Source organism: Melanerpes formicivorus, unplaced genomic scaffold (genome assembly GCF_026170545.1).
Source record: "Melanerpes formicivorus ecotype bairdi unplaced genomic scaffold, bMelFor1.0.p_v2 SCAF_112, whole genome shotgun sequence".
NCBI classification, from domain to species: domain Eukaryota; kingdom Metazoa; phylum Chordata; class Aves; order Piciformes; family Picidae; genus Melanerpes; species Melanerpes formicivorus.
The window spans coordinates 343,622-369,307 of record NW_027142464.1 but is presented as its reverse complement, the minus strand read 5'-3'; the positions used below and the strand labels follow the sequence as shown (position 1 = coordinate 369,307).

Genomic DNA, 25,686 nt, shown 5'->3' with positions numbered 1-25,686 from the left:
AGCACTCCTTCACCTGCAGTCACCAGCACAACCAGCTCTTCTTTCCGTTCATCCACATAAAAGCTGAGCAACAAGCACACATGTAAGAAGGTAAAAAACCCCTACAGGGCTTACAAAACATGACACAACGCTGAACAAGCTCCTTTCCTTGGGGAGGGTGGAAGCAGACAGGCATGTGACAGTTACTCATCATATTAAGGCAAGACTGGGAGGCACGGAGGTGCTGCAGCAGTTCCCATGGCAGAGTGAGGAACACCTGACAGCTTCCTGGTGAGGATGTGAGCTACACTCCATGATTCCATGGCAGCTTTGTCCTCTCAGCTCTGAGGTCTTTTCTGGTGTGTGATGCTGAAGGGGGACCTGAACCGTCACTTGACCAGCTGAATGTGCTAAGGAAATACCTTCAACCCCATCTGCACTTGGCCCCTATCCTGGGGGTGCATCCCAAGGGCATGCAGAGGAGCATGGGCAGCCAGCTCTCCAAAGCACATGCTGACCAAGGTTGGCACATCCTGGTCAGTGCCAGGCTGGCAGGGCCAGCAGAAAGTAAGGTGGCACTGGAAAGATCTGGGCACCTGTATGGCACAGTGCCCTGCACCATGCCTCTGTTCTCTAGTCATTCTCTCTTCATGCAGAGCACCAATATTTATACATGAAAACTGGCTGTGATTTCAGCGAAAACAAACTGCCCCCTCAGCCCATTAATAAATCCTGTCTCACTGCCAAAACAGTTTAATTTCCATTTCCTCAGACTTGCTTTGTCTTCATTGTCTTTTGCTGCATTTGGTGACAGACAGCTTGCCTCTGACAAATGAGCTTGCATTACGGTAAATCTTGCTGCAGCGTGGCCAGCAAAACACTCGTGGTGGAGAAGCCTTTCCTTTTTCAATCATTCTGCTAATTAAAATCACTACGTGTCATTTATAGCTGCACTGCCCGCACCCGGGAGGGCTCGGGGAGCTGCTGCCCTCTTTGCGGGAGGCTGTGCAGAAGCCCTATCTGCTTCCCGCACCGGCCGAACTTGGTCACGGGCACCGGAGGTTCCGGATTCCCATCTGGAGTCCTGGGTGTTCCTGGTCCTGCCCGTCTCCCCGGGAGAACACAGCCCGGTCTCGTAGCATTGCTGGAGCTGGCAGACCTCGGTGGGAAGGGGCCATCCCCCGTGCGGGGAGCGACCGCCGATGCCGGCTGATGTCTCTTCCGCGGTCGATGCTCCGCCCGCACCCCTTCTGCAGCGCGGGGCTGGAGGATCGCGGTCGGGGGGGAGCGGGGTGGGGGGTAGCCGGGTGCGGGCGCCGGCGGCTCCGGACCGAATCCTCTCGCCGTGGTGCGGTGGAAGGTTTCTGGAATGGGGCCACAGGGAGCCAGGCGGGGGGACCGTGGCTGAGCGGGAGAGACAGCCGCCAGCGGGGCCGCCCTTGGTCCTGGCAGAGGCCCCACTCCGGTCCCCACGCCATGCACAGGGGCCGGCTGTTCACGACAAGCCACAGCTACCGGCGAGATAACGCCCCAGGGCCGGCGGGGCCGACGGGGGCGGTCCCGGGACCGCGAGGGGCAACGATGGCCCTGCCCAGCGCCGGCCCCGCTCCGCGTCTGGTTGGTGCCGTCGGGGCCGGGGGCGCGGCCAGGCCGGGGCCGTCCCGGTAAAGCGGCGGCGCGGGCGGCGCGGCTCCGCACCATGGAGGGGCATCTGGCTCGCTGCAAGATCGTGGTGGTGGGGGACACGCAGTGCGGCAAGACCGCACTGCTGCACGTCTTCGCCAAGGATTGCTACCCCGAGGTGCGGCGGGCGGGGCGGGGGGCTCGGCGGGGCCGGGCCGGGCCGGGCTGGGCTCATCTCTGCTCTCCCTCCGTCCCTCCAGAGCTACGTGCCCACCGTCTTCGAGAATTACACGGCCAGCTTCGAGATCGACAAACAGCGCACCGAGCTCAACATGTGGGACACCTCAGGTGAGCCGGGGTCTGCGGTGATGTGGGGTGCGGCGAGGCCGGGCTCGTCCTTCCAGCCGAGGCTCTGCCCCTCCCCGGAGCCCCCGGACCTGACTGGGGCCGGGGCTGGAGCAGCTCCGGCAGCCTCCGATGTGCCCGGCTGGGGAAACCCGCAGCCTGCGGCGGGCCGGCTCTGCGCCGCCTTTAGCTGCAGCCCCGTCCCTGGCCGCACACCCTGCCCATGCCAGCCAAGTCACGGCAAAACCGGCGCTGGGTGCGAGACGAGGCCGGGAGGAGCAGGGAGAGGCGAGGTGGAGCTGGAGAAGGGAGACCTCACCTTGGAGAGGAATGCGCTACGGGATCGCTGTTCTTTCTTTGCTCTGCGAGAGCCTCAGGGCTTCCTCGGGTTCTTCTGGCTTAGTTTAGTTTTGCCTCTGATTCTCCATGAAGCCATAGGCAGCCCGTCGAGACCCTTCCCGAACTTCCTGCTCTCCTTGTGGAAGCATGAAGTGAAGTGCCTGATGCAGAGATAATAAATGCTCACATCCAGCAAAGTTCCTGTGCAGCTTTTAATTTACCTCTGACAACCTCTTTAGACTGCTGCACGCACATGATGCGGCTGCATGCTCTGCTGTGTACATCACAGGCTTGCTGCTGTTCTTTCCCCATCATTTCTGGAGTCCTTAGGACAAATGAAGTTCTCTCAGTGTCCAAGAGCAATGGTAAATTAAGGCATGACCTAGGACTTTGCTGTGATTTTGCATCCATGAAATTACAGCTGTGAGATCAGCACAGCTCTGCCTAGAGCAGTATCCTCACTGAGTCTTGGATCAGCTCTGATATGTGTATAAAAATGTGTTGTGTAAGTCTGCTCTGGAGCTTTCTGACCCAGGAGACTTTGCTTGGGCTGTGTTTTAGTCCCTGAGATCTCCAAAGGGGTCTTTTATTTTGCCAACACAATGCTGGGTCTTTGGTCAACTGTTGATGCTGGAGCCATGGGTGAAGCATTTGCTCTCAGTGTTTGACTGGAAGCTGTGCTTGAAGCACTGAATGGTGGCTGCAACATACAGGTTGCTGCATGGTGAATGGTGCTGGACTGCCTTGTCTGCATGAAGACACTGAAGCCATCCTGGTTGAGCTGGGGGGCCCTCCCTGCAGAGGGTTCCCTGGGCAGGTCGAGGTGCTCTGGCCAGCACCACATGTCTCTGGGGCCTGCTTGTGTGCACCCACAGTGCTGTCACCCCCATGGCTGGGGCTGTGCTTTCCATGCCATGGATTTCTGCAGCTGATGGAGAGGGGATGAGTGGGATATCCTTGTTAGGCACTGAGTGGCTTTGCTCTGGATGCCTGTGTTTAACATGAAAAACTTCATGTTCTTTGGGTGCTGAAGCGTGTTTGATGCATTGTCTGCTTTTCAGGAATTCTCCAGAATGCTTGGCTTTGATCTTAAAAATGTCAAAAGGACAGGCTAAAAAGTCTTTAAAGCTGTGTGTATTTGTCTGATACCTGCACCTGATGCTGTCATGCATTCATTTTCACCCTTTCAGCACAAGTCATATTTGTCTAATGGTTCTCTCTTTAGGAAAGAGGAAATGGACTTTGATTTTTTCCCCCCTCTCTTCTGCATATGAAAATGTAAGACCTTGACAGTTGTAGATAGTTAGCTAGATAGTTTTCCAGATAAAACTCTCTTCTGCTTCAGCTTTGATCTGATTCACACAGGAGCTAGTTCTTCCATGAAAAGTCCTGCCAAGCAATGCACAGCAATTTCCCTTGGTAGTCAGACTGATATTTTCAGCTGTAGACTGCAAACTGCTGTTGAATTTCCACTGGGCTTCGGGGACCTTTGGTAAAAAAACGTTTTGCACACCAGCAAATGGAACTAGCAGAGCTGAAGGGACTGAGAGTGGCCAACTGCCCTCCTCATGAAGAACGAAGGGTGCTCTTTCCCTCGTCTCTCTCTTCTACTTCTTGTCTCTTTCAGGCAGCTTCATGTTGGGGGTTTATCCTTTGTAAATTCTGTCCCAGTGAGAGCAGAAAGGGAGGTGCTGACCAACTGTTCCCCCCTCCCTTCAAGATCACTCTTTGTATTTTAAACTCTAAGTAATTGGAGCTGAATGTCTCCTCCAGAAGTCAGAGGAGAAACCAGGGCAGAGGATCTGACTGCTGATTTCGTACCTTTTGTTTTTTAATCTCCCCCTTGTGAAAGTGTTTGGAGACTCCAGGGGCTGCACAGGGGGAACTGAGCATCACCCAACAGGTGTTTGGGCAAGAGCAGTCTGCCTAGAAAACTCTCTCTATTGCCACAGCCTACCTGGCTGCTCAGAAGTCCTCTTGGTAATCTCTGTGCCAAGCAGGATGTTGTCTGCTGCCTGAAGCTTGTTACACCTGCTGAAGGAAGTGCCTTGGAAAATGCAGCCTTTCGGACTGAATTTGCCCCTCCTGCTGAGTGGCAAATGCAGGCTCTGACAGCAGCTGGCAGGCAATAAATCTGGCTGGAGAAATACTGCCATAGGCTGGACCGAAGCAGTGGAGAACTGAATGACTCCTAAATTTCATTCGGACCTTTGATGTCCTTTGAATGCCTTTTAACCCTTTGTCCATTGATTAGTTTTTCTGAGGCTGGAGTGTGACTCTTGAGAGTTTCCAGCACTGAGAATAACTCACAAGGATGAAACCCCGTACTGCTCAGCCAGGACAAACGTGAGGAGTCTGCACCACCTGAAGTGCCTTGTGTCTCAGAGTCTATCAGGCAGAAAAGTGAGCCAAGTTTGAGCGTGACTCCTTGTGCACCTGCAGATGCTGTTTGCAGTTTGTGTTTGTTTCTGTTTAAGTTGGCCTCACCTCCAGGCATGCTGTGAGAGTGAAATTGTTTCAGGTGCCGTCTTGCAGCGCAGCAGAGATGCCACAGCCCTCCTGCCCCCCGCCAGCCTTAGCTGCTGGCTGTTTCTAGAGCGTCCGTTGAAAGGCAGTTTGAAACCTTGATGGACGTGGGGAGGGGTGTGGAGCCATGCTGAGCGGACAGGGCTCTGGCTCCAGGGAGCTGCTGTGCCCTGGCGCCTCTGCTTGTGAGGGCACAGTGCTTGGCTGCTCTCTGTGCTCCCATTCCAGCAAATTCTTCTTCTGTTGCATGTTGGCTGAATGTGCTTGGCATGGTGCAGGTATCTTGTGGTGGGGGGAAACACCTGTTTGACAGGATGCCTGATGGCTTGGGAGTGCTGTTCCCGAAGGGCTGGGTGCCTCCGGGGCCCGCAGCGTTGGTGTCCCAGACGCGTCGGGGTGGAGGAAGGGCGAATGGTTTTGTGCTCGCTAGCAGCGCTTTGCAGAGAGTAGGCGAGTTTCACTTCCATGCTCCAGAGGTGTGAAAGAGAGCAATTACCGTGAGGTGTACACCAGGCGGGCAGCGTTCCCCAAGCCATGCCGTAGCTGTGTGTTCTCTGTGGGATCAGGGAGTGTCTGTGGGTCCGCCGCTCTCTGGGAGGTCTCAAGCCTGGAGCAGAGCTGCTGCGGTGCTCAGCAGGTCTCTGGCAGCGAGAGCCCTCAGCGCTGGCTGACCCTCCCGGGATCGGCTCCTGGTGCATTCCCATGGTGACCCTGGCATTGCCAGTGGACCCACTGCCCACACCTCCAGCTTGGCCCAATGCTGCTTCCCTGTTGAGCCCCTTCCCCGTGCTGAGCAGAGCAGGGATGGGCTCAGCAATGCCACTTCCCAAGGCCTTGGCAAGTTCAGGGTGCTATGGTGTCAGAGCTGGCAGGTCTGAGGCTTTGCCCTGTACCCAGGTGGGGCTTTTGTTCTAATAACAGCAGGGAGGAAGCTGCTCCGTGCATGGCAGCCCGGGCTCAGTTCTTTGGTTTTGGCTCACACCCTTGTCATGGCAGGGGCTCTGCCTGCCTTCTGTGTGTGTGTATGCAGGCAGACAGAGCACCGGTGTGACCTGAGGCTGTGCATCTTCTGCTGCTGCAGATCTTGGTGCAGAGTAGTTGCCTGTTCATGGTAAGGGCATCTGCACCGGTGGCTCAGGGACAGGCTCAGGCTGAGCACTCTGCCTTGCACATGGTCGCTGCTGTCTTGGGAAGTTCAGTGCAGACCCGGAGGATGCACTGCTGCTGAGAGCCATAGCGTCTGCTACAAGCTGTGACTGCAAAGATCAGCGCCCACAGGTTCAGCAGTGCCACTTTGCTCTGCCATGCTGCAGCTCATAACAGGGGAGTTGTACAGCTGCCAGTCCTTCACTGAGGCTTCTGTTGCTGCAGCAGATGTGCTTTCAAGACAAGAATAACATTGTGAGCTGCAAGCCCCCCTCCACCTCCTGCTTTGCCTGCACTCAGCAAACAGTCTGCCTTGGTATGGCTGTGTGGGAACCTCCAGGCTGCGATAACAGATCCTTCTTTCGGGGAACTGCTGAGGAATGTTGATGAGATTAGAGCTGAAAGGGGCCAAGTTTAGCGTTGGCATCTCCATGGATGCTGAGGCTGTCCGTGCCTGGATTCCCAGTGTGCAGCTCCAGGATTGCCATGGCTGCCCCTTCCAAAGTGCAAGAGCAAGTTCTGTCTTGGGAAAAATTCAATGCCACTTGCACTCTGAGGCAAAGAAATATGTGGAGCTGCCCTTTCCATACCAAAATAGCTCCTCCCATGCTCCATATTGAGGCTGGGAGCCTGAAACTAGCATGCTTGTGTTCTGCCTCTGCACAAATACGTAGTTAAGCCTAAAAATATGTGCAACTGGGTCACATTCTCAGGCAGGTCAGTAACCAGTCGGGCAGAAGTTGGAAGAGCTGCAGCAAAAACATCAGCAGAAATGCTTCTGCTGGAGTGGGTGGAGGATGGACCTGAGAAGACAAGACATGACATGACAGTCCCTATGAGGATGTTCTCACTGGGCTGGGCACGGTGTGGGGGTGCTGCCAGGCTGTGTGTGTGGCTCAGGGACACAGATTGCTTCTCCTGCACCTCCCTGCAGCGCTGTGACTGGCCTTTCTCCCCTGTGGACCTGGGGGGCTCAGTGTCTGTGGGGTGTCCTGGGAGTCATGGGGGGGTGCCAAGTAGGAACGGTGCTGTTGAAGACAGGCAGCCAGCACTGCTGGCTGCTGCAACCTTGTAGGCAAGGGAAGGCGTCCTGTGGGGTGGGTGTGCTCCTGGCTCTGGTGCAGAGCCCTTGCCCACAGCAGGGAGGTGATCCACTCTCTCCCATAGGCACTGCTCTGCTCTCTCCATTTCCTGTCAGTTTGGCTGCTCTGTGGCACCCATGGCACTTCCCAGTGTTGGAAACTCTTTATCCAGGTGGTCACATAAACAGCCCTGCAGAAACTCCCTGGAGCAGGGCAGTCACACCCTGTCCTCTGCCTGTGATGGCTTGCCTTTCTAATGGCCCTTACCCATGGTGGTGCCACCGATGCTCCTCTTGCCCCCCCCCAAACACTGCTAATGTGCTTCAGGATAGCAGATGGGAGACAGGAGGGGGCTTTGTGGGAGGGAGCTCTCTGAAGGAGCTGCTCGGTGTCTGTCCTGGGCTCTTTGCACATAGTGAGGACATGGTTGCAGCTTTCCTTCTGCCCTAGATTCTGAAGATAAAATCTCCAGTTGATTAAACTTCCCAAGTGCACAGCCCCAGCCTTCCCTGCAGGCAGTATCCTTATCTGGTAGCTGAGCAGAGAGGGAGGGCTCTGCTGCTTACGCCCAGCAAACCCAAGATGTGCAGCACTGCACAGAGCTGATTCTGCTCCTTCAACCCCTGCATGTGCTCCCCAGAGCCCGTGTGTGCCCTGGCTGTGCTGTGGGAAGCTGCTGCCACTCCTAGTCCCTGTTGTACCCCATAGAGAGGATGACAGGCAGGTTGTGTCAGTGTCAGCTGCCCTTGTGACATGGCAAAGAGTGCCAGGAATGGACTTCTGGCTCCCATTTATCTCCCTTGTTAGATGCTACGTGCATGACTTCCATCATGCCTGTGAGAAGCCTGGACAAGTTACTTGGGCTGCCTCTGCAGCTCCAGCCCCCCCACCCCAGGTGCTCTGTAGTACTCCCCCAGAGATGTCAGCAGGGACTTCTACAAGGAGCTCCCAGAGCTGCCTCCCAATTGCCAGAGCAAGGTTGGCACCTGAGCAAGCTCCTCTGACCTTCTGTGAGTGGCATGTGTGAGATGGGGCACAGGACCTGGGTAAAGCAGAAGCACCCTGGGCCTGCCTGAGCTGGGGATTCCTCTGCTGGTAGATCCAGCAGAACAGCCTCCTCCTGAGTGACAGGTTTCCGGTAATAAGATCTGGAGAGAGGCCCAGAAATGCCACCTCAGCCTGTTGAATGCCATTCCCTGCACCCTGCTGCAGGTCTGCCAGCTGGGCTGTTGGGTAAGTTCCTTCTTTTTATGGTATGTGCACCATCAGCACTGGGAGCAGAGGGTGACTCCTCAGTCTGATCAGCTTTCTCTGCCAGGTGCTTTCCAGACAGTTGCTTGTCTGGTGGCACAGAACAGTTTCCTCTGTTCTCACACTGCAGGGGGTTGCAGTGATGATGCACAATTGCAACAAACATCATGGCCCAGCCATGACAGAAGATTGTAGAAGCCTGGGGGCTGCTGGCAGTGCCTTGATTGGTGTCCCTGGGAAGGAACACTGAGTAGGGGTAGTTGTAGCACAGGCCAGCAGTTCCCTCTGCTGCTTGTTGTCTCCTTCCAGCTTTGGTGGGATGCCTCATCTCCTTTTTTTTGCCTGCTTTTTCTCTGTCAGGCAGAGCTTTGTGTCATTCCAAGACAACTCTCTGGCCCTGACCTTGCTGCATATCAGAATCAGAGAACTAGGCCCTTCCCCATCATGTCTAATTATCTAACTTGTGTCATCTCGTTAATCCAACTTCTGGTGACCTTCACGTGGGGAGAACCATTCTGAGGCTTTGCCTGGAAGGATGGTGGCATCTCCTTTTGTGGCAGAGGGGTTTCTGTGAGGAGATGCAGGGGGGTGCACTGCTGAAAGCTCTGCCCCTTGGGCTGTGATGAGGATGCCTCAAAGAGAAGCCACAGCTGGCTTTGCCTGCCTCTCTGGTTGCTGGGGACAGAGCCAGAGAACCCCAAGCAGCACAAGGCACCTTGGTGCTGGCAGGGGTGGTGGTGTTTATCAGCCTGGCACTTCACATGCTGATGGCCAGGTCTTCACTGCAGGGTGGAATTTGGCACAATGGCAGCTCTGTCTGACTCTTGTTTCACCGGGTCTGCTTTGCTCTTAGTGCCACTCACTTTAATCTCTAATGTCACTAATTGCTGCTGCTTTTTGTAGCTGTGATCCCAGAGTTGCTGGGTCTGGGCTTCAGCCTGCCAGAGCCACCATTGCCTGTGTCTGAATCTGTCACCAGTGGTTTTAGTTCCTGTCTCAGCCACTTGCCAGTCTTCTGGGCTGGACTCTAATGAGCTCTGTATTAGCTTCAGAAACATATCTTTTGTATCAGTGGGATCTGCCTTATCCTCCCCTTCCAGACAACAATCAGCCAGGCAGGGTCAGGGATCCTTAACCTGCCTCTGAGCCCCAGCTGGGCAGGGACCTGCAGGGTGCTCAGGAATTGCTGCAGTTTGTCAGTCTTCAAACAAAAAGTCCTCTCATCTTCTGTCAGGAGAGAGGGTCTGGTTTCACACTGCGAGGATGAAGTCAGTCTCTGAACTGATGGCTCAGATCACTGTCTCCCTGATGTGCAGCTACTGCAGTCTGGGAGGCTGCAATGGCTGATTTCCTGGTCTCCTGTTAATAAATCCCACCATCACTTAGGATCCAGGGACTGAAGAGGGCATTTGCATGCTCGGGTCTGTCATGTGCCAGGCACACCGAGCCATGGCTCTTGAAACACTGCCCCTGCTCCTCTGGCACGGGTGTGTGGGAAGGTAACCTGAAGCTCTTCCAGCTTGTGGATGCAGCACTCCAGAGAGCTGGGGATGAGTTCCTGCTGCATTGTGTGAAGGCTGTTCTCGGACTGTCCCTGCAGAAAGCAGCGTGCTCTGCAGCCTTGCTGGCTCCTTGGGGAGAGTTTACAGTGAGCCCTCTGAGACAAGTGCGATGCAGAAGAATTTAGGCCTTGGCAGTGCTCATCTCTGTTCCAAGCCAGAGCTGGCTGTGGCTGCAGGAGCCCCTTGCAGAGCAGATCATGGCTCTGCAAGCATATTTGCTTTCCTGGTTTAATGTGCTATTGTTGGATGGAAGGTGCCCATCTGAGGAGGCTGATCTCTCAGAACAGCCAGTGAGGAGCAAATGAAGATTAACACTGCAATGGTGTAGATGAAACAGCACATTTCAGTCCCCTGCCTGAGAGTGGCATCTCTGAGTCAGTGCCAGGCTTTTTGAAGGGCTGCCAGCTGATAGGACAGAGGAGCTACTCATGGCTGCATCTGCCCCTGAATTTCAGACAACCACCACGTGGATTTTATTTTTAAGCTGTTTTTTGGCTGGCTCCAGTTTTCTCTCTCTTTAATCACAAACAGATGCACATAGGCCTTGTTTCTTGCAAGCTCGGGTGCCAAGTGGGAGAATGACTCATGCAGTGAAGGCAGGCTGGATCTGCAGGCACACAAGCCTTGGCTGCATGTGTTCAGAAGTGCCAGACTGTGGGTCCCTGGGGTGTCTTTGCTGGAATATCTGAAAGGTGTTGAGTGCTCAGAACCAATAAAACTGAAGACCTGGAGCGGAGGGAGCTCGGGGCTCTTGTGTTTTACGCTTGTGTTGGTTGGTTGGGATTTCTTTTGGCCATGATAAATGGAACTGGAAGAATAACCCCCCAGAAAACTTCCTGATTTAGTAGAGAAAGGAAGCTGGAGGTTACCTAAATCTGGAGCACAGCAGCCTCCCTGCTCTGCTGGCCAGCACTAGGGTGGGCAGAGGCTTCTGCAGCTGAGGCCATGAGCGCTGGCTGTTACCAGCTGCCAGTGAAGGGGCCGGGGGCTGCTCCTGGACCTTGGAGTTGGAACAGAAAGTTGATGAACACAGAGGCAATTTTGACCTCATTAAAACAATGTTTTGTTTTCTGACCTACCACATCCCTTCCTTTGGCTCAGCACGGGGGTCTTTCCTGCTGTGGTCCCAGGTGGTGGGAGCACAATTGCTGGCACTAGGGTGGGGTTGGGGGTGGGTCTGTGGGATACGGAGGGGCCATGCTCTGCTGCAGACTCTCCAGGAACTGGCTGGCTGCTGAGGGGAGCAGCAGGTTGCTATGATACAGTTTGCCGTGGCAATGCCTGTGCTGAATGGAGCCAAGGCCACCTCTACAAAAGGAGCATTCCTGGGCTGGGAGGGGGCAGATTTATCTGCAGTGTTTATGTAAAGCTGAGGAGCTGCAGGGAGAGGATGTGTGTGGGAACGCTTTCCTCCAGCGGGTGCTGGGGGGGGGCCCTGTCTGGAGGCAGGCACTCTCCTGTGCCCGCAGTAGAGGGCATGGCTGGGGTAAAGCACCCAGCAAACCCAAGCATGTAGATCTGTGCTGGGTCACCCCTGTTGCCTGTAAAGCCACAGCAGGCACAGGACTGAAAGCCGAGTCCAAAGGGGAGCTCAGTGCCAAGCTTTGTACTACCTTTGGAAGCAGGAATTGGGTCACCTTGCTGTGCTGCAGGGCATGGGAGGCAGTGGCTCACTAGTGCCAGCTCTGTCAGCCATGAACTGAAGCAGCTTGAGCCTGAAGCAAGGTCAGCAAGCCCGACGCCTGGGATGCAGGGTCACCCTGGCTCACTGTGCCTCCATGTGCACCAACCTGCATCCCCTATCCCCAGCGATGGCTGAGGCACTGCAGGGACTGTCTCCTTTCCACGCAGGGAACATGACTTTTCCTCTAGAAAGAGGGCTGGGCTCTACAGCCATCAAGGTCTGTTTCTTCTGTTCTGGCTCCCAGCTGCTTCTCTTCCCAGTGACTTTGCTGTGAGAGAGACCCAGGCTGGTCTGGCTGGTGGGAGCAGGGACTGAAGGTGCCATTGCTGCTGTCTGGCAGCAGCCTGACTGGCTGTGAGAGCTGGAGATGTCTGTAGCTGACTCTGCTGCGACTCCAAATGCACTTCAAATCCCAGGGTGCCCGTCCCAGGCTCTATGGGCTCGGTGCTGTGGAGGTCCCGGGGGGGCTGCCGTTGGTATCCTGCTGTGAGCTGGTGTCAAGGGGAGAGTGGGTGGCCAGGCTCTGGTGCTGGGCAGTGTTTGAGAAGACAACACATCTGTGCCCTCAGCCTGCCCCGTGAGGGCTCTGGGCAGAGGAAGGAGCAGTCAAAGCCAGGGCTACTTTTCTGGTCGAGACTTGCAGAGGAATCTGGGCTATTTGCAGAGCATCTGCTGTGCAGAGCTGCGCTGGGGGGCTGCGCCTCTCTCTATGCTGTCCGTCAGTGCAGACAAGAGCCAGGGGCAAAGAATCAGCCTCTTCTTCTCACTTATCCCAGGCAGATTCCCATCCTCCCGGAAACATAAGTCACCATCATCCATAATTCATCAGGTGCTGAACTTCATCAAGGAGCCACTTGACACCCGGGCTGGGTGTTCCACCCTCTTCCCAGGGTGGGAAAGCGCAGGGTCCGAGCATCCCGAGGGGCCGTGGCAGGAAGCGCGTCCGGTCTCCTGGGCCTCGGGGTGCGTGATCCTTCCCTCCGAGGAGGCAGAGTCAACAAGGACTCTGGTGTCTCTGCTTCCCCTTTCAAAAACAAACATCTGCTGCTATCCCTCCCGGAAGTTTAAGCCATTGTAAAGCCAAATATCAACCCAAACGGTGTTTCTCAGTGGCAGTGAGCAGATTTGCTGCATTGCTGTTCACTGGGCCTCCTACAGCCATGCAGGGAAGGCAGCTCAGGTGAAACCACTGTGGGACTTCAATGCCTGAAATGCACAGCAAGGGCTGCGTGTGCACATGTGTGTGTGTGTGTGAGGAGCTGTGTAGGATCCAGGCTGGGCTTTCTGCCTGCTCACTGAGAAATCCTGCAGCATGCAGAACTCCCTCAGGGTGCTCACCAAATCCTGTCACATCTCTTCTCTGTACCAAAACAGATTTGGACTTTTCCCAGCAGAAATCCACAGCAAAAAAAAAAGGTTTGTGTAATTTCCCCCTGCCCTGGTCTCAAATTCCCACAGTCAGGTGGAGAAGCTTCCCTGTATAAAGACAGCGAGAGAGGGTGGGAAATAGCAGCGGCAGCATTCCCTGTCTCCTCTCAGCCACACCTTTCCACCGCTGGTGGCACAGCAGCTGCATGACAAGCAGCAGGATCCCCACGCCAGCAGCGGGGGCAGGTCCTGCTCTGCCGCATCGCAGCCCTTCCAGCCTCGCTTTCCTGCAGTCAGCACAGCTCCACCACCTCTTGCTTGCCAGATACTTACTGTGGAGGGAGGGGGATGCAAAAGTTGTGTCATAGGTGCAAGAGCACAAGGACAAAACCTCTGACTTGTGCTGCGAAGCAAAGGGAGTGAATAGAATAGAATAGAATAAACCAGGTTGGAAGAGACCTTCAAGATCATCACATCCAACCTATCACCCAACACCACCTAATCAACTAAGCCATGGAACCAAGCACCCTGTCAAGTCTCCTCCTGAACACCTCCAGTGACGGCGACTCCACCACCTCCCCGGGCAGCCCATTCCAATGGGCAATCACTCTCTCTGTGTAAAACTTCCTCCTGACCTCCAGCCTGAACTTCCCCTGGCGCAGCCTGAGACTGTGTCCTCTTGTTCTGGTGCTGGCTGCCTGGGAGAAGAGACCAACCTCTGACTGTCTACAACCTCCCTTCAGGTAGTTGTAGACAGCAATAAGGTCACCCCTGAGTCTCCTCCTCTCCATGCTAAGCAGCCCCAGCTCCCTCAGTCTCTCCTCACAGGGCTGTGTTCCAAACCCCTCACCAACTTTGTTGCCCTTCTCTGGACTCGTTCCAGCAAGTCAACCTCCTTCCTAAACTGAGGGGCCCAGAACTGGACACAGGACTCGAGGTGTGGCCTAACCAGTGCAGTGCACAGGGGCAGAATGACCTCCCTGCTCCTGCTGGCCACACTCTTCCTGATGCAGGCCAGGATGCCATTGGCCCTCTTGGCTGCCTGGGCACACTGCAGGCTCATGTTCATCCTACCATCAACCAGCACCCCCAGGTCCCTCTCTGCCTGGCTGCTCTCCAGCCACTCTGACCCCAGCCTGTAGCACTGCCTGGGGTTGTTGTGGCCAATGTGCAGAACCTGGCACTTGGATGTGTTCAATCTCATGCTGTTGGACTCTGCCCATCTGCCCAGCCTGTCGAGGTCCCTCTGCAGAGCCTCTCTACCCTCCAGCAGATCAACTCCTGTCCCCAGCTTGGTGTCATCAGCAAATTTACTGATGATAGACTCAATGCCCTCATCCAGATCATCAATAAAGATGTTAAAGAGGATGGGGCCCAGCACTGATCCCTGGGGGACTCCACTGCTGACTGGCCGCCAGCTGGGTGTGACACCATTCACCACCACTCTCTGGGTTCGGCCAGAGTGAATCCTCCTCCAACCAGACTGCTGAACCTAAGGGTGTCTGCACCGTGTGGGAGTGTCTCCAGTTCTTACTAGTACTTGAGATTTCTTTGCCTGGCAGAGTGGGCTGGGGGTGCTAGCCTGCACCAGCAGTCACTGGGATGGGACTCTGCTCAGCACTCTCCTCCTGCTCCTCTCTGCAGGCTCAGCATACTATGATAACGTCCGGCCCTTGGCGTACCCAGACTCAGACGCTGTGCTCATCTGCTTCGACATCAGCCGCCCAGAGACCCTGGACAGCGTGCTCAAGAAGGTGAGGGTCTGCCATGCTTTGGGACTGGTGAGACAGGTCCTCTGCAGCAGCATGTGGAGCTGCCCTGGGGGGCCCTGCTCCCTGAGGCTGTGAGCAGGGCTAAAAGCCTGGGCCCTGTGGCCAAGCCATGTCTGGGAGCCATGTGCTCAGATGAGGATGATGGTGGCTGCTGCTGATCCCTACGTGGTCTGTGCAGAAAGCAAGGTGTTTCTGTCTGAGAGGAGCTGAATGGATGGTGTAGCTCATGGCAGCTCACAGCATGTGTGTGGGGGCCTCTGTGTATGCACACACACAAATATGGGGATGCTCCTAGAAAGTGTCGTGCATCTCTCGTTGGCATAACCACCCTGCGGACTACTTGCAGCAGCTGAGGAGTGGCCCCTGGTGCCTGTTTCCATGCAAGTAGGGAGCTTGTGTTTTGGGCTGTCCCTTCAGTTCAGCATCTGTACGGTAAAAACCCAGCAGTCAGTTCCCTATAGCTTGACAACAAGACTAATGAACTGTGGCATGGATTTTCAAGCCCATAAACGAGTAAAATGAGATGGCAGAGTGCCACTGGATAGGATAGCATGGAGGGCCCTGGGCACTACCTGCCCTGGTTGAGCTGCCAGGCTAGGCACTGTGTTGGCAGTCTGGAGTTTTCTCCCTGCAGATCAGTGCCTTTCATCAAGGCAGATTTGTCCATCTGGAAGGTCCTGGAGAGCCCCACAGGGTTGGGGACCCTCTGGGGAACACTGCTGGCTGGCCTCCCAGCGGGTCCCTGCCTGCCACTCTCCAGGATAGTAGGTGGCACCCGGGAAAGGTTCCCATATGAGGCTTTCCTCCAAGATGGCATGATGTGCAGCTGCTCATGTTGCTGCTGTCCTACCCAGGCCAGAGGGTAAATGGCCTCCTGGCCACTCACACCCCTTGGTCCTGGCCATACCCTTCTTCCTTGCTGGAGCTGTGGCTTTTGTGAGCTCTCCCCGCAGAGCTGCAGAGGGCTCACTGGAGGCTGCATCCCGTCCTGGAGGCAAGGCTTGGCTGGCATCTCCTTTGTGAAGCTCTCTGAGACACCGTGGTGTGAAAATCTCTGCAGTGATTCCTGTGGCTGTTCCCCAGGCTGCTGGGGTTGGACTGGCCACTGCCTGAACAAGCTGCATTGTGCTGGCTGCCCTCCTGGCCTCTCCGCATTTTGCCAAATGTGCTGAAGCGAGTGCCTCTCACTCAGCTGCTGGGAGGGCTGATAAGTAGGTCTGTGTCTCAGAAGTGTCCTGGTGAGGGGACAAAGGCCCTTCAGATGACTCTGTCAATGGTGCAGTGTTCCTTTCCAAAGCAGGTTCTGGGTCCAAGAGCGCTGGGTGGAAGGAGGCATTTTGCGTGGACTGAAAGAATTCACCGCTCGGATCGGGAGTCAGAGGCATAACAATGCAAGCACATCACTTACACCTTAATGAGATGCAAACCCATCAATAATTAGCTAGGGTTGGGATTTATTTATGGCTCTGCACACTCTTTGTGGGAGGCTGCACCGCTCTGCACAGCCTGCCCTGTGCAGCCTCACAAATACTTCGAGTACTGTCGGGCTGCGTCTTTTTGATATGGTGACTTAAAATAAACCCCAGATCACAGGGGATTTCTGAAGTGTCTCTGAGTAGATGCCTTGTTTCCTTTGGTGCAGGCTTGCAGCCTGTGGAGGTGAGGAAAATTCCTAAGACACCGTGAAGTAGAAATAGGTTTTAGCTTTTAATATCAGGCAAATAAGGGAAAATAAAACTTCCCATTCGAGCCTCAGGCACAAATGCTAATGCAGCAGAGGAAGTCTTTATTACTGCTGCCCTTCTGATGCTGGGCTGCCTGTACAGTTGAAGGGAAGGAGCCACCTGAGAGAATGAAAACAAGCAGCTCTTGGTTTCATACAGAGCAGGTTTTGGTGAGGTGCTGGTTTCATTCTGACAAGTCTTGCTTGCACAGAAATCTGAGACACCCTGAGGTGTCAGCCGTGTGTGAGGAGTGTTAGAATAAACCTTTATTAGAATTAGAATAAACCAAACCAGGTTGGAAGAGACCTTCAAGGTCATCGTGTCCAACCCTTCAACCAATCCAACCCACCCAAACAGCTAACCCATGGCACCAAGCACCCCAGCAAGTCTCCTCCTGAACACCTTCAATGACGGCGACTCCACCACCTCCCTGGGCAGCCCATTCCAATGGGCAATCACTCTCTCTGTATAGAACTTCTTCCTAACATCCAACCTGAACCTCCCCTGGCACAGTCTGAGACTGTGTCCTCTTGTTCTGGTACTGGCTGCCTGGGAGAAGAGACCATCATCTGCCTGTCTACAACCTCCCTTCAGGTAGTTGGAGAGAGTGATAAGGTCACCCCTGAGTCTCCTCTTCTCCAGGCTGAGCAACCCCAGCTCCCTCAGCCTCTCCTCCCAGGGCTGTGTTCCAAACCCCTCACCAACTTTGTTGCTCTTCTCTGGACTCGTTCCAGAGAAGAGCAGCTCCCTCCACAGAGCCTGACCTGTGCCTGCTGAGAACAGACCCTATAGCTCAACTGCTTGGAGGGTTTTCATCCTTCAGGTAAATTAGGGCCCCAAAAGAGCTCCTCTTGGAGAGGGTTCCTGACACACTTGGAAAGGGGCTGGGAATGATGAGTTGAGATCCTGTGACGGCTTTTGTTGTTCCAGCCTTGACCTTTCCACAGGCTGCCTGCTGCCAAAATTAACTCGATGTGGAGGTGCTGCTGGGCCTAATGAAGTGCTTTGTGCACCAGCAAACCCTGAGCACCCTCTGCTTCTTGTCTCCTCTGCAGTGGCAAGGGGAAACACAGGAGTTCTGCCCCAATGCCAAGATCGTGCTGGTGGGCTGCAAGCTGGACATGCGGACAGACCTGAACACACTGCGGGAGCTCTCCAAGCAGCGCCTCATCCCCGTCACACACGAGCAGGTCTGTTGGGCAGCTGGCCCTGGAGGGCTTGGGGAGGCAAGGGGGGGACTTTTTCAGTACCTATTAGTACAAGCAAGCTCAGCAACAAGTGAACCACTGTGCCTAGGTCTTGGTCTGAAGCTTGTTTGTCCTGGCTCATGGATTCTGAGCTGCTCATGCTTACAGCACTCTTTTCCCTCAGCTCTGTCAGACCTTATTCCTGATGCTCCAATGGTTAGTAGCTGAGAAATCTTTCCTCAAAGGTGATAGAGAGGCTTGACTTGACAAGTTGGACTGGCTAAAGGGGAGTGTTTGCTTCCACATCTTAGTTCAGTGCAGCTCTTCCTGCTCCAAGTGGGTCTCCTTCTTGGGTTCAGTGTTGGAGCAACACTGCTGAGGGGGGCAAGCCACAGCTGTATGGTCTGAGGGGTTGCTGAGGCTACCAGTGGACCTAGCAGTGTCTCCAGACTGGCTTGGAGGCTCAGTCTTTGTGGTGCAGTGCAGGGGTGGCTGTGCCTGCACAGTTTGCTCTGTGCCCGGCTCCATGTTGTGCAGAGCAGGTCCCAGATGACTATCCTGATGAGAGGCTGTCCAGGCCCTTCACTGCAGAGGTGGCACCACTGTAGTGAGTCAGGGTCTAGTGCTTGGAGTGGTGTCTGCTTGGGAGACCACCTCACATCTGGTGCTCTCACAGACACTTGCACTTCAGTAACTGTTGTGCCACGCTGCCAGCACAGGCAGGGCTGGTGGTGCTGTGAGAGGATGCTCTGTGCAAAAAGCTCTGGTACCTTAACCTTCTTCCTCTTCTCCCACTCTCTCTGGACTGCAGGGCAGTGCACTGGCACGGCAGATTGGGGCAGTGGCCTATGCAGAGTGCTCCTCCAAGGTGTCTGAGAACAGCGTGCGGGATGTATTTCATGTGACCACGCTTGCCTCTGTCAGCAGGGCGCACAAGAACCTGAAGCGCAGCAACTCCAAGCGGGGACTGAAGCGGGTGTCACAGATGCCTGGCAGGACAGACTTGCTGAGTGACACAGAGATCAGGAAAGACCGAGCCAAGAGCTGCTCCATCATGTGAAAAAGGCTGTAAATAGTGTCTGTGTGTTGTCCATTTTGTACAGTAACTGGCTGAGACGAGGGCACAGTGCTGGCTGCAGGAGCCAGCTTGCCTTCCCCAAAGCCTTCCTCTCAGGCTCTAGGGCTGAGCAAAGGTCCCAGCTGCAAACCAGGGTGCCTGAGTTGCACCCCACTGTGGAGACTTCTGGGTTGGCTGCTGTTGTGCTGATTGCTTGGGGTGAAGGAACTACTCAGCAGAGGAGTATTCAGGTGCTGAAAGGTTTGTAACTGGCTAAAACAAAGTACAAGGTAGTGCTCCTGTGTGTGGCACCCTCTGGTACCCACAGCCCAGCCCCTGCACCTGTGTGCAGGCTGCAGCACACACAGCTTGGGGCAGGGGTTGTGTGGGATCTGGGCTGGAGGGTGGGAGGTGGGTAGAGCTGCTAGCAGCAGAGTATTCTTCCAAGCTTTCCTTAGAAGAGGAATGATGTTTGAGGTGGAGCTACCTTCAGCTAGGCTGGAGAGCAAGTCACCATGGAATGTGCTGCTCTGGGAGGGACCTTAACTTGCTGATGCACCGTGGAAGGCCACCTACTGTGAAGAAAATCCGTGGCTCTCTTCATGGTGTTTGAGCTACTCAAACTCCATTTGAAACACAGCAGAGTGGATCTGGCTTCAGGGGCAAGGTTTCTGCCAGGAGATGCACCCTGAGAATTCTGGTTCCCTTCAGCAAGCAAATGCCACTCTGGAGCTTGTGTCCCAGCTGCTGCCAGCCTGTTACTCATCAGACTGCTCCTGCCATGGGCAGCTGTGCTGCTGAGGCACGTGGCTTCGGGAAGAGCAGCCTGCAGTAACTGCCCATGTCCTGCTCTCCACCCATTTCCAGCTGCATATCTGTTGCATGGTGCTGTGTGTGTCTGGTGCAGAGAACCAAAAGATGCTCCCTGCTGCACCCTGCCTCCTCCCCGTCTTGCCCTGCTGTTGTGCAGCCTCCTTCCACCACCTCTCATTGCTTCTGCTGCTGCCCTCTCTAAATGCCTTTTACTACAGTGTTAGCCTTGACTTAATTGTCACAAAGACACTTTAAGGAAAAAAAAAGTGTGCTGCATTGCCAGATCCAGCTGAAAACAAATAAACATCCCTGGAAAAAGCACACTGCTTGGCTCGTTTTTAGCAGTCAAACAAGCATCCTCTCCAAATGTCGTTTGTGTCTTGATGTATCTCTCTGGCTCTTGAAACACCCTCACACACACATCTGAGTGAAAACCACAGAGGAGTTAGCTGCCTGTATTCATTTTGGAGCTGAAACAGCTGCCTTGAATAACCTCTCACTCCATTCTGAATCCTTAAACACTGCAGTATTTGCAGGATGTTTATACCTGATCCATCAGTCTTGAGCTGACAGGAGCTGCCCTCATCCTCGCTAGCTGCAAGCAAAGACAGCTTTTGACAATCTTTTGTGCCTACTCTCCCACCCAGGTCTTGGACTTCAGCTGCATCATGAAGGCTATTTGGGGAACTGGAGCAGCTGAGCTACAGGCACAGGAAAAGCTCAAGCAATGACTGAGTGCTGTGCTGGGTGGAGGTTGCCAGGGCATGAAAAAGCCTAGCTGCAGTCTGGGAGGAAAGAAACAGCAAGGGCTCTATGCCAAGAGCAGCCTTCAGTACTATGATTGCATCTCTTGGCCTGCAGTGTCCCCAGAGCCTTTGCAAAGCTGACCAAACCACATCCCTGCTTGAACAGCTCGGGCTCACAAGTGGCACTACCAAGTCCTCTGGACCTGTGGCCATTTGTTTTCATCATCCTCATACAATCACTGTCTACCTTCCTTCCTTCCTTCCACGTGAGCACAGTAATATTTGGCAAGCACCTCACCCTTTTCCCTCTAGCAGCTTCCAGGCTTTTGAATTGACTGGGGCAGTCTCTACAGGTGCAGTTTCTAGCACTCTGGTCAGTTTAAATATCCAGAGGGCTCTCTCTTGTTAGCTCACCCGAGAAGCAAACCTCCAGTAGTGGGCAGTGGCTGCCAAACCTGAGCTGCCCCCAGTGTGGGGGGCAGCCCAGTGGAACACCCTGTCCCTTTCACAGACTTCAGGGAATAAAAACTCATCTTCAGATCACAGCTCTCCAAGAGTGAGCTGTGACTGAGGCTGGACTGTCTTCATGCTTCAGGCAAAGGCAAAACAAGAGCTGTTCTGTCATTCCCAGCTGGGGCAGGACAGAGAGGTTAGTTCACATGGGGCAGCAAACACTCAGAACAGTGTAGGGGCGGAGGACAAAGCCCTTTACCTTCTCTGCTTAGCCTCAGCTCACTTCACCCATCCTGTGAACCAGGTGGATTCTTGGGCATTGTCTATCATTATTGATTATGTCCAGAGGTTTTATCCATAATATCAGTGAAGTAAAACTAGAAGTAAAGTGAAGTAAAACTAGAAGTAAAGTGAAGTAAAACTAGACCCAAGATGAAAAGAATCCAGCAAATCATAGGCACATACTGAATATTTCTTTGATTTACCATTAACTCGAGTAATGAGTCAGACAAGTGTTCCAATTACATCCCTGAATAAGCTGCTCTCTTATAAATGACTCCAGATCTGCAAAGAAATAGCTCTTTGTGTTTGGATCCAAGTGTGGAGGGAGGATTTGAAAGTGTAAACTGCTTCAGCAAAAGGCAACCCATGTCCTCCTTGCTGCTCAGCACTATTAGTGCACCAGGTACCAAAATACAGCTTTACAGAGTCCAAAAGGAGCACCAGTTCCAGTTTAGGGCAGGCACAGAAGGGTCAGTCTAGGGCAGCAGAATAAAGCTGTTGCAAAAAGTACATTTGTTGAGCAAGTCCTCTGGACACAACCAAGTCCTTGCCCGTTCCCTGTCACAGCATAGGAGCAGTTTGTCTGGCAAAGGCACTGTCTAGGGCTGGGATGCCTCCAGCCAAAATGCTCCTGACCTACCTAAAACCAAAACCAATTCATAAGCAGAGGCAGTAATACCCAGCCTTAAGAGGAAGGGGAACAGGAGAGAAAGATCAATCACATCTGTGTTTTGAAGTCCACCATCATCAGCTGCTGGTGCCTGTCCTCTTCAACATATTCATCGATGATCTGGATGAAGGGGTAGAGTCAGTCATCAGCAAGTTTGCAGATGACACCAAGTTAGGAGCAGATGTTAGTCAGTTAGAGGGTAGAAAGGCTCTGCAGAGGGACCTCGACCGACTGGACAGATGGGCAGAGGCCAATGGGATGGCTTTCAACAAGTCCAAGTGCCGAGTGCTGCACTTTGGCTACGGCAATCCCATGCAGAGCTACAGGCTGGGGTCAGAGTGGCTGAGAGCTCCCAAACAGAGAGGGACCTGGGGGTGCTGATCGACAGCCACCTGAATATGAGCCAGCAGTGTGCTCAGGTGGCCAGGAGGGCCAATGGCATCCTGGCCTGCATTAGGAATAGTGTGGCCAGCAGGAGCAGGGAGGTCATTGTGCCCCTGGACTCTGCTTTGGTTAGGCTGCACCTTGAGTCCTGTGTCCAGTTCTGGGCCCCTCAGTTTAAGAAGGACATCGAAACACTTGAACATATCCAGAGAAGGGCAACAAGGCTGGGGAGAGGCCTTGAGCACAGCCCTGTGAGGAGAGGCTGAGGGAGCTGGGATTGTTTAGCCTGGAGAAGAGGAGGCTCAGGGGTGACCTCATTGCTCTCTACAACTACCTGAGGGGTAGTTGTGGCCGGGAAGGGGTTGGCCTCTTCTCCCAGGCAACCAGCACCAGAACAAGGGGACACAGTCTCAAGCTGCGCCAGGGGAGGTTTAGACTCGAGGTGAGGAGGAAGTTCTTCACCGAGTGAGTCATTCGTCATTGGAACGGGTTGCCCAGGGAGGTGGTGGAGTCATCGACCCTGGAGGCATTCAAGAGGAGATTGGACATGGCACTTGGTGCCATGGTCTAGTCATGGGGACTGTGTTGATAGGTTGGACTCGATGATCCTCGAGGTCCTTTCCAACCTAAGTGATACTGTGATACTGTGATACCCTTGTAATGCAGTCCCGGTGCAGAAAAGGCTCAGGCACTCCTCCTGAATCAGTGAACCTTTGCTCCTCTGGGGGGTTGCACAGGGAAAGATCCTGGCCAGCAGCCTCACTGGAATCCAGCTTTCCCCTCTGGAAGCCCTGAACCACACTAATGCCCTAAATTCTGCCATCAGTCCCCCGAGCAGGGAGCTGCTGCTGCTGTGAGGGAAGGAGGCAGGTGGGTGGGAGGTGGAATAAGTTGAAAAGAGAAATGGCAAAATGGCAAGGCAGGAAGTGCAGGCTGAAGTCCCCCTCCCTCCCCAGACTGGATAGAACAAGGGAGATATCTGTACAGCCCTATAGGAAGAGCCTGTCCCAGCTACACTCTTCTCCTTCCTCTGCCTCCCCTATGTTACACAGATTTAATATTCTTTTAGAGCAAGCCTCAAAGAAGCTAATTTCCAAGGCATGATGGCTACAGGGCTCTGCAGTAGATGTGTTTAAAACACCTGTGTTACAGCATGGAGAGCAACCTCCCTTTCAGCTAATCTTTGAGCAGAAGCTCCTATCCATAACCTCTCAGGAAAGCAAAGGGATTCCCCAGCAATCAGCCACCACCATCAATCACCCTGGGAGCCGATGAGTCCACAAACCAGGATGCAGAGGCAGAAAAAGCAGTGTGCTGGCCCCACACTGCATGTGCAGGTTGTAGGATAACCTGACATAATTTGGCAGCTGCTCTAAGGGGGATTCTCAGTTATACCCCACCCCCTGCTGCTTTGGGCTTCTCCAGGCTAAATGAACCCAGCTGGACTTTTGAGCAGGTGGATTCTTCTATTGGCTATGTTTCTACTATCATGAGAAGCAGCTGTGGTTGCATGTTACAGAGTTCTGAGCAAGGAACCAGACCAAGGAGGGTCAGGAAGGGTCTACCATAGCAAGGAGAAAGGCAGAGGCACCGCCTAAACATTTGAGACAGATGTGCTGCACTGTGTTCCAGGAGAAAGTCTGCTGGTTTGTTCTCTCAGGGACCAGAAACTCTCTTTGAGAAGCAGAAGAATCCTACATCAAAACCTAATAGTGCCAGGTGCACTGAGTAACATTTTTACTGTCATGTTTAATTACCTCCCCCCCCCCCCCCAGTCCAAAACCCTCTCCCTGTTGCTTCAGTCTGCAGCCTCCAGAACAGCTGTGGAGCAAACAGCAGTTGCTCATTGATTCCAACAACACTGATGTCACCTGGGTGGGCTCTGTCACTGTGTTGCTCCATGCTGCCTAGCAGCAAAATGTAAAAGACAGCCTGAACTGGCAACAGGCTGCTTACTCTCTGCTGGTGTCCACAGCAGCATGGCTGAGAAGATGCAAGACAAAGCTGTACCTAATTAACATGTATGAATGTTAACCAGAAATCCATTCCCATATGTTAGAAAAGAATCCCTGGACAGCTCCTGCTCTTGCATGGCTCATTAAGGACTTTTCTGGTAAGGTAAGGCAGCTTCACAGAAATCCTTCAATCATTTGTGCTGGAGAAAAGGCAGGAGCAGAACCCCAGAACACCACTGCAGGGCTGGAGGCTTTGGGCTGTGCCTGATCTCAGATGCTACAGCAGAGAAGATCAAGGCTGAACGAAGAGCCTGCCTGCTGCTACAGCTGAATCCTGCTCTTCATAGCTGAAGGCTTGGTGGAGTAGAGAACAACAGAAACCATGCATGGTGTAGCCAGGTATCAGGCAAAATGTCCTGCCCAGGAGCAGATGCTAAGGGGAATCTCAGCACTGGGAGGGGAGAAAGGGACAAGCTGCAACAGTGGTGCTGCCAGAGCCAGCCTGTTACTGCCCCAGTGCAAGGTTAGCTCTCACTAGCACAGGATGTGCTTTGTTCCCCCAAAGCAGTAAATTACTCTCCTTTGCTTTGTAAGTTAGAATTGAATAACCTAGAGAATAGGGGAAGAATTCAGCTCCCCTCCCCACAGTAAAGCACTGCTCCCACCCACCCAGAGAGCCCCACCAGGGACTGGGCCCCCTTCTGAGGCCAACAGATCCCTCCTGCAGCTCGGGCCATGGCAGGGGGTGTGCACTGCAGAGCTCAGCTTTCTGGGAAGCTGACCCTGATGCAGCCACATGGAGAAGAGCTCCTGTTGGGTTACACCACCAGAGTTTTAATTATAGCTGCAGACTTACCTGATGGCAAGGCCCCAGGCAAGCCCACAGCAAGCAGCAGCTTTGCCCTTGTTCCTTCTCACTGAAGTGAGCTGTGCAAGAAGCACCAGCTGCTTACAGGGACCCCCTGTGTGCAGCCCTTTGACTTGGTGTCCAGTTCTCTAACGATGTTTAGTTCTGCTGCTCATTGCCCTCAGGTAATCGCTGCAGAAGACACAGCACACCCCCCCACGTCCCACAGAACACATTCAGAGCTTCCCAACCTGGGAAGTGTCACAAAGCAAACTGCCTTTGCTCATGATGCAGCTTGAGCCCCCTGCAGAGAGTGGCTGTAAAGCTCCAGCTGTTGAACCTTTATTACTGAAGCTGGAAGTTGAACTGGAGAAAGCAACATGGTCTGTGATGGAGACCACAGCAGCTGCCCTTAAATGATCTAATTCTCTATCTAGTTGTTTAGCCAAAACATTTCACTTCATTCAAACCTTCAATGAGATGTGGATTACCACCACAGTTCACAGATGATACTTTCTTAGACCTCTCCTAGTCACCTCCAAGGAAGCAGGAAAACAGCACAGGTGTCATTCCCAGACAATTTGCAGCTGCAGCTGGTAGCTACTACAACCTTTCTGTCAGGATAGTTGCATAAGGGCAGATGCAAAGCAGTCTTGCCTGGCCTTTTATTTGCAGGGAGTAGGCAGTATTTGGTCTCTGCCCTCAGCTCTCTCTTGAAATGTGGGCTGTAAAACCCCCCAACCCACAGCCACTGTAGGCTCCAGAGATAAGAGCAGCAGCACTCTGAAGGCAAAGCTGTGCTGAACAGCCTCAGCAGTTAGGAAATGTTGGCACACAGAAAGCAGCAATGTGTGGCAGCTGAGCAAACGCTTCCAGCACTTGCACCACCAG

General features: G+C 53.9%; 1 protein-coding gene across 1 annotated transcript; it reads left to right on the top strand.

Annotated features, from left to right (window-relative positions):
- Positions 1-1,619: 1,619 nt before the first annotated feature.
- RND2 (Rho family GTPase 2) lies at positions 1,620-19,779 on the top strand. The gene is made up of 5 exons (XM_068167030.1): positions 1,620-1,780; positions 1,863-1,950; positions 14,550-14,659; positions 17,457-17,591; positions 18,400-19,779. Exons 1-5 carry the CDS (start codon positions 1,679-1,681, stop codon positions 18,646-18,648), a joined length of 684 nt encoding a protein of 227 aa, XP_068023131.1. The 5' UTR covers positions 1,620-1,678; the 3' UTR covers positions 18,649-19,779.
- The last annotated feature ends 5,907 nt before the right edge of the window (positions 19,780-25,686 follow it).

What these genes read in the sequence shown, in the direction of transcription:
- RND2 (XM_068167030.1), top strand. Translation starts at nt 1,679, where the DNA reads ATGGAGGGGCATCTGGCTCGCTGCAAGATCGTGGTGGTGGGGGACACG. An exon ending in CCAAGGATTGCTACCCCGAG is followed by an intron (nt 1,781 to 1,862) that starts GTGCGGCGGGCG and finishes CCGTCCCTCCAG; the next exon opens with AGCTACGTGCCCACCGTCTT. An exon ending in TCCCCGTCACACACGAGCAG is followed by an intron (nt 17,592 to 18,399) that starts GTCTGTTGGGCA and finishes TCTGGACTGCAG; the next exon opens with GGCAGTGCACTGGCACGGCA.